Source organism: Camelus dromedarius, chromosome 12 (genome assembly GCF_036321535.1).
Source record: "Camelus dromedarius isolate mCamDro1 chromosome 12, mCamDro1.pat, whole genome shotgun sequence".
In the NCBI taxonomy this organism is placed as follows: domain Eukaryota; kingdom Metazoa; phylum Chordata; class Mammalia; order Artiodactyla; family Camelidae; genus Camelus; species Camelus dromedarius.
In genome coordinates this window covers 47,421,075-47,437,694 of record NC_087447.1, presented here as the reverse complement: position 1 = coordinate 47,437,694, position 16,620 = coordinate 47,421,075, and the positions used below count along the sequence as shown (strand labels likewise).

The 16,620-nt window shown below is 54.5% G+C and overlaps 1 protein-coding gene across 1 annotated transcript in view; it reads left to right on the top strand.

Moving 5' to 3' along the window:
- The first annotated feature begins 10,156 nt into the window (after positions 1 to 10,156).
- PDE2A (phosphodiesterase 2A) overlaps positions 10,157 to 16,620 on the top strand; it is an 89,827-nt gene continuing 83,363 nt past the window's right edge. The window contains exon 1 of the mRNA XM_064492669.1: positions 10,157 to 10,438. Coding sequence (XP_064348739.1) covers positions 10,368 to 10,438 — 71 coding nt within the window. The 5' untranslated portion in view covers positions 10,157 to 10,367. The remainder of the gene's footprint in view (positions 10,439 to 16,620) is intronic.

Sequence of the window (16,620 nt, the reverse complement as noted above, 5' to 3'; positions counted from 1 at the left end):
TACCCTTGGCTCCTGTGCACACCCCTCCAGAAGTGGGCCTTGGACTGCCCCCTCTGTGTACTGCCTGGCCATTTGCTCCAAGAAGACAAGGCCCTGGCGAGTGGGGGGGATAATGAGCTGTTCAGAGATGGATTTGGGACTCCCTGGGAAGGTGCCAGACACAACGTTCCCGCCTCTGCCTAGAGCCTCATTACCAGCCTCTCTCCAGGGGCCCAGCGGACAGATAGGCTGACCTCCCAGCCTCAGCCTCAGCCAGTGTAGCTGGGCAAAAAGGGGTGAGGGGTAGGTCACATGACTTCTGACTTTGTGATTCAGCTCAGTGGGAAGGCCTGGATGCAGATGGGGTCTTGAGGGTCTGGACTCCAGATTCCTTGTTCCTGTCTCTGAGGAAGGGGAGGTAGATGCTAGACTGGAACGAGTTCTCTGGCTGGTTTCACAGGCTAGGACTTAAGTCGTTTGAGTCTCCCACTGTTGTCCCGCCCTAGGTGGGCTACTCCAGGCCAGGTTGACTGTTCCACCTGCAGCCAGGACAAGACCATTGTCCAAGTGCTCAGGGGCTGGATTTCTTCCCTGGATCTGACCTTGGACTAACCAGCTAGCCCTGAGGCCCAGAGAGAGGGTGGGTGAGACTGAAGGCGCTCCCTGATTAAGCTGCCAAATGTCACTTGCCTCAGCTCAGGGACTGAATGCAGTGACTGCATTTGGCCACCAGGGGGCAGCCACAGACAACTCAACATTGCTGATCCCAGAACAGGTGCTGGAGGGCCCCATTGTGGCCATCCTGGCCCAGGCCTTACTCTGTTGAAGTGTAGGGTAGAACCTGGCCCTGCCTTTGACCCCAAGGCTACTTATATTCTGGAAGGCAGCAGAGTGCAGGATGAGCTTTGGATTCCCGGGGCTCTAGAAGCCCAGAAGACAGAGGGAAGACCTTTAACTCAGCACCCATTGTGTATGAGTGCCTGTGTACTCTATGTGCTGTCTCCTCCTGGGAGAGGAAGAGAGTTGGGCCCAGAGAAGGGAAGTGATTTGCCCAAGGTCACATAGCTGTCCTGAATCAGGGTTGAGATTCATTTCCACTGCCCCACTTTCTCCTTCCACCACTCCCTTCCTGACTCCAACTCTGCCGTCTCCTCTTATAAGTGGCCCCATTTGTCCCCTGGGGAAGGGGATCTGAACTGTCAGGAGTTAATGATAGCTTAAAGTGCTTTTCATTGGGATCAGGGATGACATCCCGACAGGAGCCTTCAGTGCCTCGACCTTAGAATTATGGCAGTGATAACAGTGTTGGGTGGAATAGGGCAGGAGGCTCTGCTGGTGTTTATCACTAGAAATGGGGCCTCTTGGGACCCTGGGTGGCTTGTTCACATACTATTTGAGGTTGGGTTGGGGGATATGGGAGGAGCCTGGAGCCAGACCTGATGAGTGGTAGAGAGCAGTTCTTGAAGAGGGAGGGGACTTCTTGAAGGAGGAGGTTCCCCTGAGTTGGTCTTGAAGACTGGAAGCCTTGCCAGTTGCAGATGGGTGCAGGCTGAGGTGAGGGCAGGTTGGAATTTGGAGGGAGGACAGGGCTTCAAGGGTCAACCCAAGTCTGGGCTTAATGGCATGGGGACCACAGGGAGCCTTGGGAGAGAAGGCTGTGGGAAGTCAGAGCCCAAGGGGGAAGGCATTGTGGATAGAAAGGAGGCTGAGCAGAGAGGGAGGGAAGGGGGGCGGGGGGTAAGGGATGGGAGTGGGAGTTGAGAGGTGGGGTGGAATGTCTGTCTCTCTTCCCCCTCCTTCTTGCTCACCTTGCTCACCCTGCAAAGCATTTACCAGCCACCCAGCCATTGAGGGCCTCTGGGCCTCAGGAGACCCCTGGGCTCCAGAGAAAATCAGTGCGACAGGGGAGGGGAAGATGGGCCCTGCCTCCTCCCCACTTCCCCCTGAGCCCGGGGATTGGAGGGCTGGTCTGGAGCTGAGACCTTCTCTTCTGGCCCCATGCTCTCGTGGCTCCCAAGCCCCCTGCCCACAGCTGGTTGTTTTGGAAAAGTACGGGAATGGATGCTAACTGGTCAGATGCCGACACTCCCGTCTACAAACTGTAGCTCTGACTGAGTTCTTGAGGTCTCTAATCCTCTGTGTTCTCTTCGGTATTTCAGAGATATTAATAGTACCTACAAATGAGAGGATTAAATGAGCTAATAAGTGTGAAGTACCTAGCACTGTCCCTCCTCCCCAAATATATCTGGGGAGATGTCATGGTAACCAGAGTCCTTTTCAGGCCCAGTATATTTTTATTCAGCAAGCATTTCATGAACACCTACTGTGTGCGGGGCTTTGCTGAACACTGAGCCAGAGCAGATCTGTGAGCAGTGTGGGAAGGGAGGAACCCTTCTGGTGGAGGGATTGATTAGGAAGACTTCCTGGAGGAGGTGAGCCTAGAAGGACAAGCGGTGTTTCTGCAGGTGGAGTTGAGGCAGAGACACCTGAAGAGAGGGAATGGCACAAACAAGGTGCTGTGGCCCTGTAGTGAGCAGCCTGTTGTGGTTGGAGCTTAGTGCACCCCGAGCCCTCTGGGGCCTGACCCCCGTGCTTCTGGTGTTGGGGTCTTTGCCTCTGTCCCCTGCCTCTTAAATATGACCCATCCTAGTCAAATGGACTCCTTGGGGTCTTCCCCCATCACAAAAAGGAATAGTTGCTAATTCCCTTAGCCAGCTCTGTAACCTAAGTGCCCAGATCTTGATCCTAAGGAATATCTGTCTGTCTCTTACATACGCATAAGTACAGTTGGCATGACCCTCCCAACCTCTCTTCTAATGTGGTGCCTCCTTCAGGAAGTTCTTCCGGATTGCTCTTCCATCCTACTGTACTGTGTGCACTTGGGGTATGTGTGTGTGCCCTGGTCACTTGTATCCAGCTGGCCCTGGGAAGAGCTATCAGGACAGAGTTCAGCCCAAGCTGGTTCAGCCCTAGCATGTCCCCTCTCCCATGCTACTTTCAGCTTGTGGAAATTTCCACACTTTCTCTGCCCTGGTTACAGCTCCTACTGCTGTATTTATCACCCTGGAGACACAGTGGCACAGGCGCACACGTGCCACATGCACACTCATCCCTGTACACACGTGCCTGCACACCTCAGCCTGAACTTACACACACACACACGGCACATGTATGAACACCCCCGCACACAGCTCTCTAGGAAAATTGCCCCCCTCCCTCCTGCTCCTCCTCCACTCTGTCCTCCCACCACCACCCACCTCAAAACACTGAAACCAAAGAGATGGGCTGGATGGTGCCTCCCACCCCTTGTCAGCCTGAAAGGCACTTCCCCCTCCATGACTACAGTGCATTCCTCACCCCCCACCCCGCCCTTCCCCCTCTGGCATCTCCCCCCCACCCTTCCCCTCTCTGCCACTTCTCTGCACTCCTGTATCTCTCTCCACCTCAGTCACTCTGAGTCCTCTCTGTGCCACTCTTTTTGACCGTCTGAGGTGGAAACTGCCCTTCCTCCCTGCCCTCCCTCCTGAGGGGTTAGGATAGGAACCTCACAGGCCAGAGGTGTGGCCTGAGCCTCAGTTCCTGTCATTTCCATTCCCTCCTCCTGGATGAGGGGAGGGCTCTGTGCCTCGCACCGTGGAGACCAGCGTCATAGCAACACAGCCCAGGTGGGCAGTCTTCCTGGGGGAGGCGGCAGTGCCCCCTAGGAGGAGCTGCCAAGAGGCCCAGAGGAGGTGGGCCTTGTGCTGGTTGGTGCCCAGTGCTTGCTGCCACACCCGCCTCCAGCTTGTACCACCACTACCCCAATCCTGAGCAGCCTTATTTGTGCCACAGCTTCCAGTGCCACAAGTCACTAATCCCAGTGCAGGGAAAATCTTTTCTCAAACATGAACTTGAGAGCTGGGGACCCGGAGGGCTCATTTATAGACTGAGGGCCAGAGAGGGCAGGGGTTTGCCCAGGGGCACACAGCACGTCTGTTCAAACTCCTAACTCGCAGACCTCCATTCTTTTTTCTGGTCTCCCACCTTCCACCCAGGTTAGCGATCACTGAGGGGGAGGGATCAGTCCTACCTGGAATCCAGCCACCTGGGAGGACTCTAGCCAGTCCTTAGTGTTGGCAGTAACAGTTTATGCTGATAAGCCATTATGAAGCATCTGCCACCTACTGGGCTAAGGCTTTGCATGTGTCATTTCATTTAATCGTAACAATCCCTATGAAAAAGATGCTTTTTGTTCTCTTCTTATCGATGAAGAAACTGAGGCATAGACTTGCCAATGTCAGGAGACTAGTAAGTGGTGAAGCTGGGACAGGAACACAGGTCCTCCCAAGCTGGTGCAGGTGAGCCAAGGCTTCACAGCCAGTGCCCTCCCCAGCAGGCGTTCTTTTCTAAATCAGTGACAAACTGTGTTTTCAGTTGTGTCTTTCCTTCTGGAGAGAGTTCATGGGGAAGATCTGGGGCTTAGTCTAGGTCTGGCCTTAGGGTTTCTAGAAGCCATTTTTCTAAGGCAATGGAGAGGGAACAGAGCCCTCCTAGCATGGTTAGCCCTAGCGAAAATCTCCCCTGTAGTCCTGTGATGCAGAAACTAGCTCGCAATCCCCAGGTCCTGTTAGGGTCATGTCTAAATGCAGGCTGGAGCCTCAGGATGGAAGGAGACCCTGCCTCCTGGGCCCAGATTCAACTTCTCTCCTCCCGACCTTGATTGAGTCACGTTGTAGCTGCTTCCCTCCTGGTTTATGTAATCATTCAAATATAGCAGCTGCCTTTATCCCACTGAGTCACACCCCCTCCTGGCCCCCCTCCCTCAGGTACAGGGAGTTGAGGGGGAAGAGGTAGATTAGGGCTGAGTGGGTGGCTCAGGGCCTCCTGGCAAGGAGGATCCTGATGTATTGGATTGGAGGGTAGTGGAGGTGAGGGATCTGGGCCAGGGCCCTACGGAGAGTAAAACCTTTCCCAGAGTATGAAGCCACAGGGTTACTTCTGTTCTGACCTATCCCTGCTGAAATTACACGTTCAGCCTGGCATCCCTTCCCAGGGTTGTAGGCTGTAGCCACAGACTTCCTTCCCAGCCCTCTGTTCAGCTGGAGGATGTGAGGAGGAAGAGGGGAGGTGGAAGATTACAAAGAGGAGGAGGTAGTCCAGTGGGGCAGTGACCAGGAGTCCTTGGTCCTAGGCCAAGCCCTGCCCTCTACTCACTGTGTGACCTGGGTGTGTTTCTGCCTTCTCTCACCTGTTTCCCCATCTGTACAGCGAGGGAGGACTCTACTGACTCTAGCATCTTGTGCTACCTGATTCATATCCCTGGAGATGACCTCAACCTCAGGCAGAAGGCACTTCCAAGTGTCTGGCCCAGCCCCATCCTGAGCTGAATTCCCTCTTCCTGCTCTCTGCCCACCCTAAATCTGCCCATCTTCCCTGGGCCAGTTAAGCACTACCCTCCCTGCCAATCCATGGGGCAGTATAGGCAGAAAGGTAGGATTCTGAGCTGAGGGGCTGCCTCTCCTCTCCCTGAACTTGCCATCTGTTCCACCCCTTCATCCCCCTGCCCAGCAGGAATGGGGAGCTCACTGCCCCGACCTGAGATCACCCCTTACCCCAGGGGGCAGCTCTGACTGATCCTGGAGCCTGAGGCAGGCCCACAATGCCTCAGCCCTCCATTCTGCATCCCCAAAGGCAACTTCCTGAGATGGTGAAGAAGCCATTCTGGAGGCTGTGGTGGCTTTTTGTTCCTTTGTCAGCAAAGGCTTTGTCACCTATGGTGTGATAGGGGTCTGTGTTTGGTGTGGAAGTGCAGGAAACTATGCCAGGCCCTTGCCAGGGACATGGTTTCTAGCCTTTGTCCTTAGAGCCATAGGTAGCAGCTTCTGGTCGAGGAGGAGGTGGAGAAGCACTGTGAGATGGTTCCCTCACACGTACCTGCCACCCGCCTCCTGGGCTCTTGTTGCCAAGACCCAGATGTGGACATCCTGGCCCCCAGCCAGAGGGAATCACCTAGGGGTTTTCAGGCCAACCCTCCATGAAATCCATGTTCTGCCAATTACTGGCCTTCCCCTGGAGAGCTGAGGACTGTTTCACACTCCACAGCCTCAGTCTTCCCCTGGAGGGGAGGTGAATTCCCATAGAGCAGGTCAGTGAGACCCCCCCCCCCCGCCCCGCACCACCTGTGTCCCAGCATCCTCTTGCAGCCTCTTGTTGAGGGCTGCTCCAAAGTGACCCTGGACTGAGCTCTGAAGTGCACCATCTCATTTCCACACTCAACTGTGTCTTCTTCCTACTTTCCTCCATTGACATTTCTTACTTGTACCTGGTGAGGCTGCCCAAAGGCTAAGGCCTAGGGCTGAGGTGAATAGGACTTTGGTGTGTACTTGAGGAAGGTGTGATTCAGTAGGAGAAAGGAGATAAACTTGAGCAGGGAGTGAGGTGGTGGGACAGATGGCAAGTCAGGGAGTGGAGAGACAGACAGGCCTGCTCCACCCAGAATCCAGTAACCCCTCCTGCCTACACTGTCTCCTGTGGGTCGGGGCAGGTGTGGGCTGAACTGGCCCAGGAAAGCTGGGCCAGGATTTGGGATGGGCAGAGAAAAGGAAGAGAGGGAAGTTAGCCTAGGAAAGGAAACAGGCTATACCAAATCAAGGAGGAGGAAAGGACTGGCATGTGCTTAGGGGCTAGATCTTGCTCCACCTCGAGCAGAGAATGGAGAGGTCAGTCAGGGTCAATCATGAGAGACCTCAAACACCAGGCTGAGAAGTTTGGCCTTTATCCCAGTGGCACGGGGGAGCCATGCAAAGATCGTAAAGAGGAGTTACATGACCAGCTAGATGTCTCAGGAAGTCAGTGCTAGGTGCTGGGTAGAGGGGGAATTGAGGAGTTGAGTTGGGGTGGGGACTGGAGAATGATCAAGGGAGGAGGAATAAGCTGGGGCTCAGGGCAAGGAGGGAGTGGATAGATCTGAGGAATTATAGAGGGAGAATTGACAGGCTTTCGTGACAAATTTGACACAGGAAGTGAAAGGGAAGAAACAAAGCAACTTTTAAGTTTTCAGACGGAGAGTAGACGTTTGCTGATGCTTTGGTAGAAACAAAAGATGTATTGGGTGTTGAATATTTGAGTGTGAGGGGCCTATGGGATGTTCCCAGAGGATGTGTTCAGGAGGCAGCCTGTACTGGATATCTGGAGCTCCAGAGAGAGGGCTGGCCCTCAGGGGGCACTCGGAGTAGGTGTGTTGGTGGAGGGCTCCATGGTCCGTGAGGGTGGAGGGGTGGAGAATGAGGGGAGTGAGGGTCTGGTGCTCCAGTGAGGAGCACCCTTATTGAAGGAGCGAAGATAGGGTGAACCAGTGAGTGAGACAAAGGGCCATCTGGAAGCTGGGAGGGATAGAGCCATGCAGGAAGTGGCAGGGGAGGACTCAGAAGAAGCTGCCCTCAGCATGCTAGAACCTGTGGAGCCTGCAGTCCACGCGAGGTGGTGGGCCCAGGGTGGAGGCCAGATCCCTGAGGCCGCATCCTCCCATCGCCTTGGGCAGCCACGCGCCTCCCAGGAACATACTGCTTCCTTCGGCCTCCCTCCAGCTCCCCAGCTAGCAAAAACAAACGGTGTCTGCTGACCGGTAGCGGGGCTGCAGGCCAGGGCCTGTGAACGTGGCACGCATGGAGCAGCACCCTGGAGAGTGACCAGGGGCGGGGCCTGCGGTGGGGCGGGGCTTCGCTGTAATCCCACAGGGCCTTGGGTTCCTGCACTGGCTGGTTTTGCAGGCCAATTCGAGGTGGAAGAGGGAAGAGGAGGCCTCGACAGTCTCAGGCCTTCTCCGTTTTTGGTGCCTCCTGGCAATGTCCTGCAGGAACCCCTACCACAGCATTCAAGACTGTTACTCCCTCGCCCTATCAATTCAGCCTCTTTAGGGGAGGGGAGGCGGAAGCTCACTCTTTACTGGAAACTTTACATTCCCCAGACCTCACAGCTTTGAGCTTGGAATTTGTTACCCCGTCTTTCAGATGAGAAAATAAAACTGAAGTTCCAAGAAGTGAAATAACTGCCCAGGGCACATGGCAGAGCTGGGATTCGATCTTCCACCTGCCTGGCTCTAAGTTCTGGAGTACCCATAGTCTTGGATCTTGCACCTCATTCCTACAGAATCCTTATTTCCAGGGCAACTGGGGAGGCTGGTGTGGCAGTGGGATGTAAAGAAGACACCCCTGACACACACACCTGACTTGCTTGAGCGTAATCCCAGTAGATTTTTGAGGATGAGGCCTCCACCATCATCTCCAGAGCTGGAGAGCAGAAAGATGCTGAGGGCTATGTGAGGCCTCAGTGCACCTGCTCCCCTCCACGTCCAGGAGGCACCCTCCTTTGAACTCCTCTAACTCAGCTTCTTATTGCCAGGCTCCTCAGGGAATGAAGGGGTGCTGTGAGAGGCCACAACTGGACATGGTCCAGGGCCTTGGCTTTCTGAGCCTACAGAATGCCTTCCCAGCCTGCAGGCATGGAGCAGTGAGGTCCCAGGGATGGGTCAGGCTGAGGAAACAGTTTGCCCAGAGCTTTCAGAGATCTAAAATTCTACCTTCTGTAGCCACAGTGGAAAGCATTCTCCCTCACATTTTCTTTCCTAACACTTCCTAAGCCACGGACAATGCTTTCTCTAGCACTCAGCCTGGAGAGGCCTCCTGCACAAGCTCAGTCATTCCTGCCCACCCCCCACCACTGTGCACCCCCATGCCCTTTAGCAGGGTCAGGTTTCCACTCAGCCTCGTGGGCTTTTCTGCCTGGAGCTTGGTGTTTGCGGCAGGGGTTACTCCTACAGCTCAGAGGGGTGGGGTTACTGGTGAGGGTTAAATATAGCTCCTTTAGCCTGGAATATACCCCTTTTCCTGGGGTCCCTTCCTTGCCTTTAAACATCCAGCTGATATCCTCTCTTCTGGAAATGCTTGCTAACCCCTCACTGGGTCAGGGGCTCCCTCTGGGCACCACAGACCCTTTACTTTCCTCTGTCACATGGCAAGTCCCCCCCACCCCTTGCCTGGGTGCTTCTCCAAGGCAAGGCACAGCCTGAGTCATGTCTGATGAGCTTGGCCAGTGGTAGGTGTTTGTGAATGAATGAGTGAGTAGGTTAGCGGTGGAGCCAGGACTTGAACCCCCATCTCCAGCCTCAAGGTGTGGAGCCTTTTCTCCTCTGTCTCTGCTGAGACAACTCCCTACCTGTCCCATTGTCTAAAATGCCTCTATTCCATTGGGTTAAGGCTTCCTCCTCGGGAGTCAGGAGTCCGTTTGCCCTCTGGGATGGGCAGAGGTGTTGCATATCTTCCCCCTGGCTTATAACCTGTGGACAGTGAAGCCATGGAGGGCATGCTGTGGCCTGGGTCCCACAACTCCTAGTAGGAGTCCATGCTCAAGCATCAGCTTCCACATTGTCCCAGCTCAGCAGAGCCACCAAGAGGTGGACTCTGTGACAAGGCTTTGAGTCCAAAAACCATCAGCAAAAGCCCTCCAAGCCTCCTGTGTACCCATCTCCATGCTGGGGATGCATCCTAGGATGTGATACAAACCCAGGAAGGGACCACAAAGGAGCTAGTTCTGCCTGGAGGCTTGGCCCTTCCATAGTTGAGGAGGACACAGGAGTGTCCCCTTGCCCTGAGGGCCTCTATGAGGGGATCCGGGTTCTGTCCACCTCCCCTCATGTCCAGATCCCATTCTGGCCCATAAGCACTGAAAATCTCTCAAAAATCCCTCATCCTCACACTTCTCTCTGGGCTCCTCCTCTATCAGTTTCCCTCTCTCTCTCTCTCTCTCTCTCTCTCTCTCTCTTTCTCTCTCTCTCTCCCTCCCTCCCTCCCTCCCTCCATTTCCATCTCTGCTCCCCCCCATCTTTGTTCCTCTGTGTGTGTTTTTCCCTATGCCTCTATGATCTCTTTGTATTTCCATCTTGATCTCTATGAGGCTCTGATTCTTCTTTCCTCTCCTTCATGTATTTCTCTCCCCTTTCCTGTCTCCGTCTGTTTCTTTCCCTCTCAGTCTCTCTCTCTCTCTCTCTCTCTCTCTCTGAGTCTTTTCCTCTCTCCCAGCCAGAGTCTCTCTCTACCCCTCCCTCCCTCTCTCCCTCTCTGTCAGGGCCTCTCTGTTCCTCCTCCCTCCTCCCTCCCCCTTCTGCATTATCAGACCTGCTCCAACCTCCTCCCAGAGCGAGACTAGCGGCAGAGGCAGTGGCAGCGGGAGAAGCAGGAGCAGTGGGGCAGCAGGACTGGATTGGGGTGTTGAGTCCAGACTGAGTCGGGGACAGGGCCACTGCTCTTGGTCCCCGTGCCTGCTGGGCCAGGCACCCTGCCTGGAACCCCGGGCAGGGTGGACAGGGCGAGGTGCCACTTTAGTCTGGCTGGGGAGGCAGACGATGAGGAGCGATGGGGCAGGCATGCGGCCACTCCATCCTCTGCAGGAGCCAGCAGTACCCGGCAGCGCGACCGGCTGAGCCGTGAGTACTATCAAGGGGCTAGGGTCCGGGTGAGTGGCTGCAAGAGGTGCCATGGACAGTGTCCTAGGAGTCCCTCCCAGAAGCTGGGGTTGGTGTGGAGCTGAGCCACGTGGGAGGATCGATCCTGCTCCAGGGGGCCAGGTTGCTGGACTGTAGCATGGGGGTTTCTCTGTGCAGGGTGGGGTACCTGGCATCAACCTAGGGGGTGTTGGGGCTGGGGCCTCATAGAAGGGGCTGGTGGCTAGGGGAGGGTTTGGTAATGAACCCGAACCATCCCTTTAAGGGTAGGGGAGGTTTGAGGGAGGTGGGGGCGTGGGGATTCCCAAGGAGCTCTGGAGTCTGATAGATTGATTCAGGACCCTGGAGAGGAATGATGTCCAGACGACCCTGGGGTGTGTGTGTGTGTGTGTGTGATAGAGAGAGAGAGAAAGAGACAACATGAATTATGAGTAAGAGTGTCGCTGGAGCAGGAGAGCATTCCTGGGGCAACTGCCCTCCACAGAATGTGGATTGGGATTCAGAGCTGCCAATTTAGGTGACTTTGTCCCCAAAGCCCCTGTCCCAGAGAGAGCCATGGGGCTGGTTGGAATGAGGCCCCTGTGTGCCAGCCTCGTGTGCGCCCACGTGCAGGGGGATGCACGTGCAGGTGAGTGGAGGGGGGTTCTGTGGAGGTGCTCCTTCACTGTCTGAAGGCTGCTGAGGTGACAGACAAGTGACATGTGTCTCCAAGTCTCCGAGTTAGTGGCAGTGTTGGTCTATGCCTGGCTACATGAGGGTGTATGTGTGTACATGTGTAGGGTTCAAGGGGGTGTGTGGGGTGTGGAGGGGCATGTAGAGTTCTGAGATCCTTGGTGGTTGAAGAAGCAGCAGCCCGTCAGGGTGTTTGAGCATCCCATTGTGACTGTGACAGTTTATGTGAGAGCACGTGTGTAGGCGTGTATGTGTGTGTTTGAATTTGTTTATTGGCATGCATGTTAATATGTGTACTGTGTTGGGGGGAGGGTCTAGCTCAAGTGGTAGAGCTCATGCTTAGCATGCACGAGGTCCTGGGTTCAATCCCCAGTACCTCCTCCAAATATAAATAAATAAATAAACCTAATTATCTCCCCCTCATAAAACAAACAAACAAAAAAGTGTGCTGTGTCTGCAACTACTGGCTCAATATTGAGCATGTTGTTTGATTCCATGTGTGTTCGTGTTTGTGTGTATATTTGTTCGTGAATATTAGTGCTACTGTGTGTATGTGTGTGTGTGTACACGTGGGTGTCTGTGTTAGCAAAAGTGTCCTGGTGTGGGTGTGTGATCATGATGTGCATGAGTGTGTGTGTGTGTATGTGTGTGTGTCTATATGTATGTGTTCAGCTGAGTGTGTGTGGGTGGCTGTTTCCTTCCCCTGGTGGTTAAAGACACAGCTGGGACTCTGTGGCCCACTGAGGCAGGGCGGGGGTGGCTGAATGTGTGATCACCTCCATGAGCCCAGGACAATCCATCCTACACCCTATGGGGAGATGCAGAAAAGAAATAGGCAATAATGGCTCTGCTCTCTGGGGCCTCCTAAGCTTCCTAACATAAAATAGATTGGAAATAATTAAGCAATAAGGACCAGGATCAAGCTAACAGATGGGGCAGAGAGGATGGGGTAGGTACAGCATAAGCAAAGGTCCTGGGTTGGAGTTGGGCATGTGCCTGGAGCAGTGAGGAGACTGGAAGGAAAGGCAGGAACCACATTATACAGGACTTTGAACTCCAGGCTTCTTGGGCTAATAAAGGGCCCTTGGGCTTGAGGGCCCTAGGGAGTCCAGGAAGATTTTATTGCCACAGAGGGACATAATCAGATTTGGGATTTAGAAAGCTACCTCAGTGGCACTGTCAAGGGTGAACTGGAAGAGAGGGGTGGGGACCAGGAGGCCCGGGTGGAGACCAGGCCAATGTGAGTATCAGTGAGGTCTGGGGCCAGGTGGGCCAAGGGGCAGATGAGACCAAGGGCTTTCTGAAGGGAGAGGTTGGGGGGCTTGGGAGACAGGATGGGGAGAGGAGCATGGAGGTGGCTTGGACTTGGACTGGGTTTGGGGGTGCACTGGCCGGACCTCAGAGGGTCTGGATGTTGGGAAAGAAAAGCTCTTACAAGGCTCAGGCAAGGAACGTAGTGGAGGGACCCTGTGGGGTTTCTAGCCAGGGTGCAGAGGGTCAGAGGTCATGGAGCCCTCTTCCTAGATGGGGAAACTGAGGCTGTGGCTTTGTCATTCTCTTCTGGCTGCAAGGTCGGGGCTGAAGCTCTTCATCAGACCCAAGCCTCAGTCCTCTCCCACTTCAGGTCTGCACAGGATCTCTTGTTTGCCTGAGCTGGGATGGCTCAGTGAGGGTTAACTGCCTTTATGCTCCTCCCAGCTCCCCCTGCCCAATGAGCAGCTCCTGCCAGTCTTGCTGCTTCCCACTCCAGCCTCTGGTCCCTGGGGATTACTGATGGCTTGGCTGGGATCTAGCCAAATGGGGGAGGCAGAACGCCTGGCAGTACCCCCTTCAGTCTTAATGGACTGAGAGTCTCACCCTCAGCCATGCTGCTGTAAGGTCAGGCCTGTACTCCCCAGGCTTCTGCTTCTTGGTCCTAAGCAATCTACCCACTCAGCATGCTCCCATCCCTGCAGCCAACCATTCACTCATTTACTCAACAGAGATCTGCCAGTGCCTGCTTGGTGCCCACTGGGCTGGTCTCTGAGGACACAGAGAGGACTCTAACCCAGACCCTGCTCTCAGGGAGTGCCCAGTCTGATGAGGGAGGCAAAAGTGGAAACCTACAACCCCAAAGTGTGAACAGTGCCGTGCAAGGAGAAGCCGTGGGAACTCTGGGGGCCCACACCAAGCCAGGGCTGCCGAGGAAGAGACATTTGAGTTGCATCTTGAAGGATGGATAGGAATTGCCCAGGCAGGGAAAGGCAGAGGGAACAGCCAGTAAAGGTGGGTAGATGTGAGAAAGCACGGCAGATTCAAGGGGCAGAAAGAGTTTGGGTTGGCAGGGGTGAGAAGGGAGTTGAGGAGAGGAGCAGAAGGGAGAAGGGGTCAGCTTTTGTGGGGTCTCAGGCTAAGGGGCTTGGACTCTTCTTTGTAGAATTAGGGAGCCTGGGAAAGGCTTCTGAATAGGAAGCCTCCGCTAGGAAGCTCTCCTTGGTTCCCCCCTCCCTCTGACCCCATGACCCACTCTGAATTCCCTGGGCTCCTCGACAGGGCCTATCTACTCCAGGCTGCCTGGCCTTCTGACATTTCTCCATCCTGGGTCACTGTCCTTCCTAAGGACCAGGCTGGGGCATAGTGGTTTAGAAGTGCTATGAACACATCCTGGCAGAGTCAGGAGAGAAGAGCAGCCTTTATTCCAACTACAGATGGTAAAACTGAGATGCAGCAGTCCCCAAGGCCTCTCCAAAAATAATGATAAAGAAACAAGCCCAGCCAGAATAGGGAGTGAGGATAGACAACAAGGAGAACTTCTGACCAGCACAGAGGGACTGTGGAACCCCCTGGCTTCATAGGAGCTGGCTGTGGGCATGAGGGGGAAGCTTCCCGGGGCAGGAGGGGGAGTTGGAGGCAGAGGCACTCCTCAGCCCTGCCCCTCCTGCAGGTGAGTGATGTCATCCAGGGAGAGGGGGACTGGAGGGGCTCTGACAGAGGGGGGATCAGGATTCCTTCCTCCCTTTGTTCAGCAGCCATTCAGTGGATTGCTGCCCAACCAAACATGGCGGCCCTGTGGGGAGAGGAACAGAGCAAGTGACCACATGGAATGAAGCCCATGGTCTTTCCTACCTCTGCCAGTGCTGGAGGAAGGCATTTCGGGGGAGGGGCCCCAGGGCTGGCCTTAAAAGGAAGAGGCACTTCTCCATGCAGAACTGGGGGACAGCTCCAGGAAGAGGGAATGCCACGTGCAAAGGCCTTGAGGTGAGCGCAAGCATGGTTTTGTTTATGTGAGGACTGTAGGTGTCCAAAGTGGCCTAAGCATGAAGTGCAAGGGTGGGGGAAGGACTGAGCAGAGATGGAGCAGGAGAGGAGTAAGGGGATTGAAGTTAGTGTGTAGGAAGCACTTTCTGCTGCCAAGATGTCCCCCAGCAGCCTTGGCATAGGCCCTGTGCAACTTCTTGGTCTCTCCCAGTGCCCCCAGCAGGGCCTGCTGCAGGTCTTCTCCTTGCTTGAGAATGGGGCATTCAGTGAACAAACGGAGACCCTGGAAATGAGGCTGCTGAAGATGTGAGCCCCTTCCAGAAAGTGGCATGCAAATGAATGCAAAGTAATATGCAAATAAACCAGCTTGGGCTTGGCAGCTTTGGCTGGGAGGATGAGACGTCACCCCCTTCCACGCTGGCCTCCCACCCTCTCTGACTCTGCCTCCGGGACAGCCTGAGCACTCCAGCTTGTCTGAGCCATAAGACTGTGGCCTCTGGGGAGGGGGCCATGGGCTCCCTGTCAGCACCCCCATCCTCTCAGGAAGTAGATATATTTAGTAATGGGGATGTTTTCAACACATTTATCTCCCATTGTTCAGCTGCCCACTCCCTGGGAAAGGCCAGGTCCCCAGTGATGTGACCCACTTCTTTAAGTCCCTGAAATCACCCTTCTCACTGCCTTCCCTGAAAAACAGAAGGCAACTGGGGCTTTGTGCAGCAGAGAGGATTTAAGTCAGACAACAGGGAGGACTTCCCAACAGTGTAGTTGCTGGGATAGGAGAACCCTGGGGCTTCTGGGCTCTCACTCTTTGGATGGCTACCCTGGGTTCAGAGGAGGCTTTGAAAATAGAATAGAGAAAGTGGCAGAGAGACATAGGTTCCAATTTGAGCAACTTTATTTTGTAGCTGTGTGGTCCTGGGCCACTGAACTTCTCTGAACCCATGTGAATAGTGGAGTGGGAATACTAACACTTTCCTGATCAGATGACTGAAGGATCTGGAAGTGGAGCACATAGCACCAGGCATGCAGCAGGTACTCAGAAAAGTTAGCTGCTGCCATTATGAACCACCCACACTCACCTACACTTTTAGAAAGATTCAGGGGCTGGAGGGAGAGAGACCAGAGCTAGTGAGCCCAGAAGCTGTCATCATGTGGGAGAGACAAGGTGGTCTAAAATGGAGCCGTGGTGGTGGGAATGGTGAGAATTATGAATGCTCTGTAGGAGGGGCTGAGGGACCTCAGAGGCTTGGGACTGCCTCCCTAGGCGTCCCTGTCTGGTCTGAGACTAATCCCAAGGGAAGACAATGGAAGAAAGGATTCCACGAGGGCTTAAGCCTGTGGCCACGCCCATAGCAGTCTGTGAGTCACTCTGGGAGTTGTAGTTTCGGGTGAATCTGCAGTGAGTGCATTTTAGTACTGCCTCCTGGGATCCAAATCCATACCCTGCTACTGAGGCTGCCTGGGGCAGGCCCTGGTGAGTGCTGGGGTGTGCAAGGCCCAAAGGCGAAGCAACCTCAATCTCTTCCCTCAGGGATCGCTCAGCCTGCTGTGCGTTGGCGGGTGAAGGTGGGTGCAGGGATAAAAGGATTAAGTCATAATTATGACTCTTCACATGTTCACAGAGAAGTTTACAGCTTCCAGAGCACTGTTTTCACATCTATGATCTCATTTAATCCTCACCACAAATCCAAGAGACTGCTGTCTTCTGGATGAAGGGACAGAGGATCTGAGAGGGGAAATAACTTGCCCAGAGGTATTCAGCCAGTGACTGGTGGAGCCAGGCCTGAAGCACAGGTCTGTCTGTCCCCAAAGTTCCTGCCCTTTCCATGGATTATTGTCCCAGATGGCAAAGGCTGGGCCTCAAAGGACAGGCAAGATATGGACAGACATCTCAGCAAAGGAGCAACTGAGCAAAGACTTGACTCAAAGGATAGAAGGCAAGGGCTGGGCTCCTTGGGATATGAGGCTAAGAGGGTGGACTAGCCAGCCCCAGACAACTAATTCCAGGCTGAGTTTGGACTTCTTGCTGTGGCCCTCCAGGATTTACCCAAGGGTTTTGAGCAGAGGCAGGACCTGATTAGAGTTGGGCTTTGGGATGGTTAATCGTGCAGCCTGGGCTGAATGGATTGGAGTGGAGTATCCCAAGACAGCCTGAGGCTTCTGAACTCCATTCTTGGTGCTTCCAGCATTTTACTCCTCTTCCTCTGCCACACTTCCTCTCAACATCTTCTTCCTCCTCTCCCTCTTCCTCT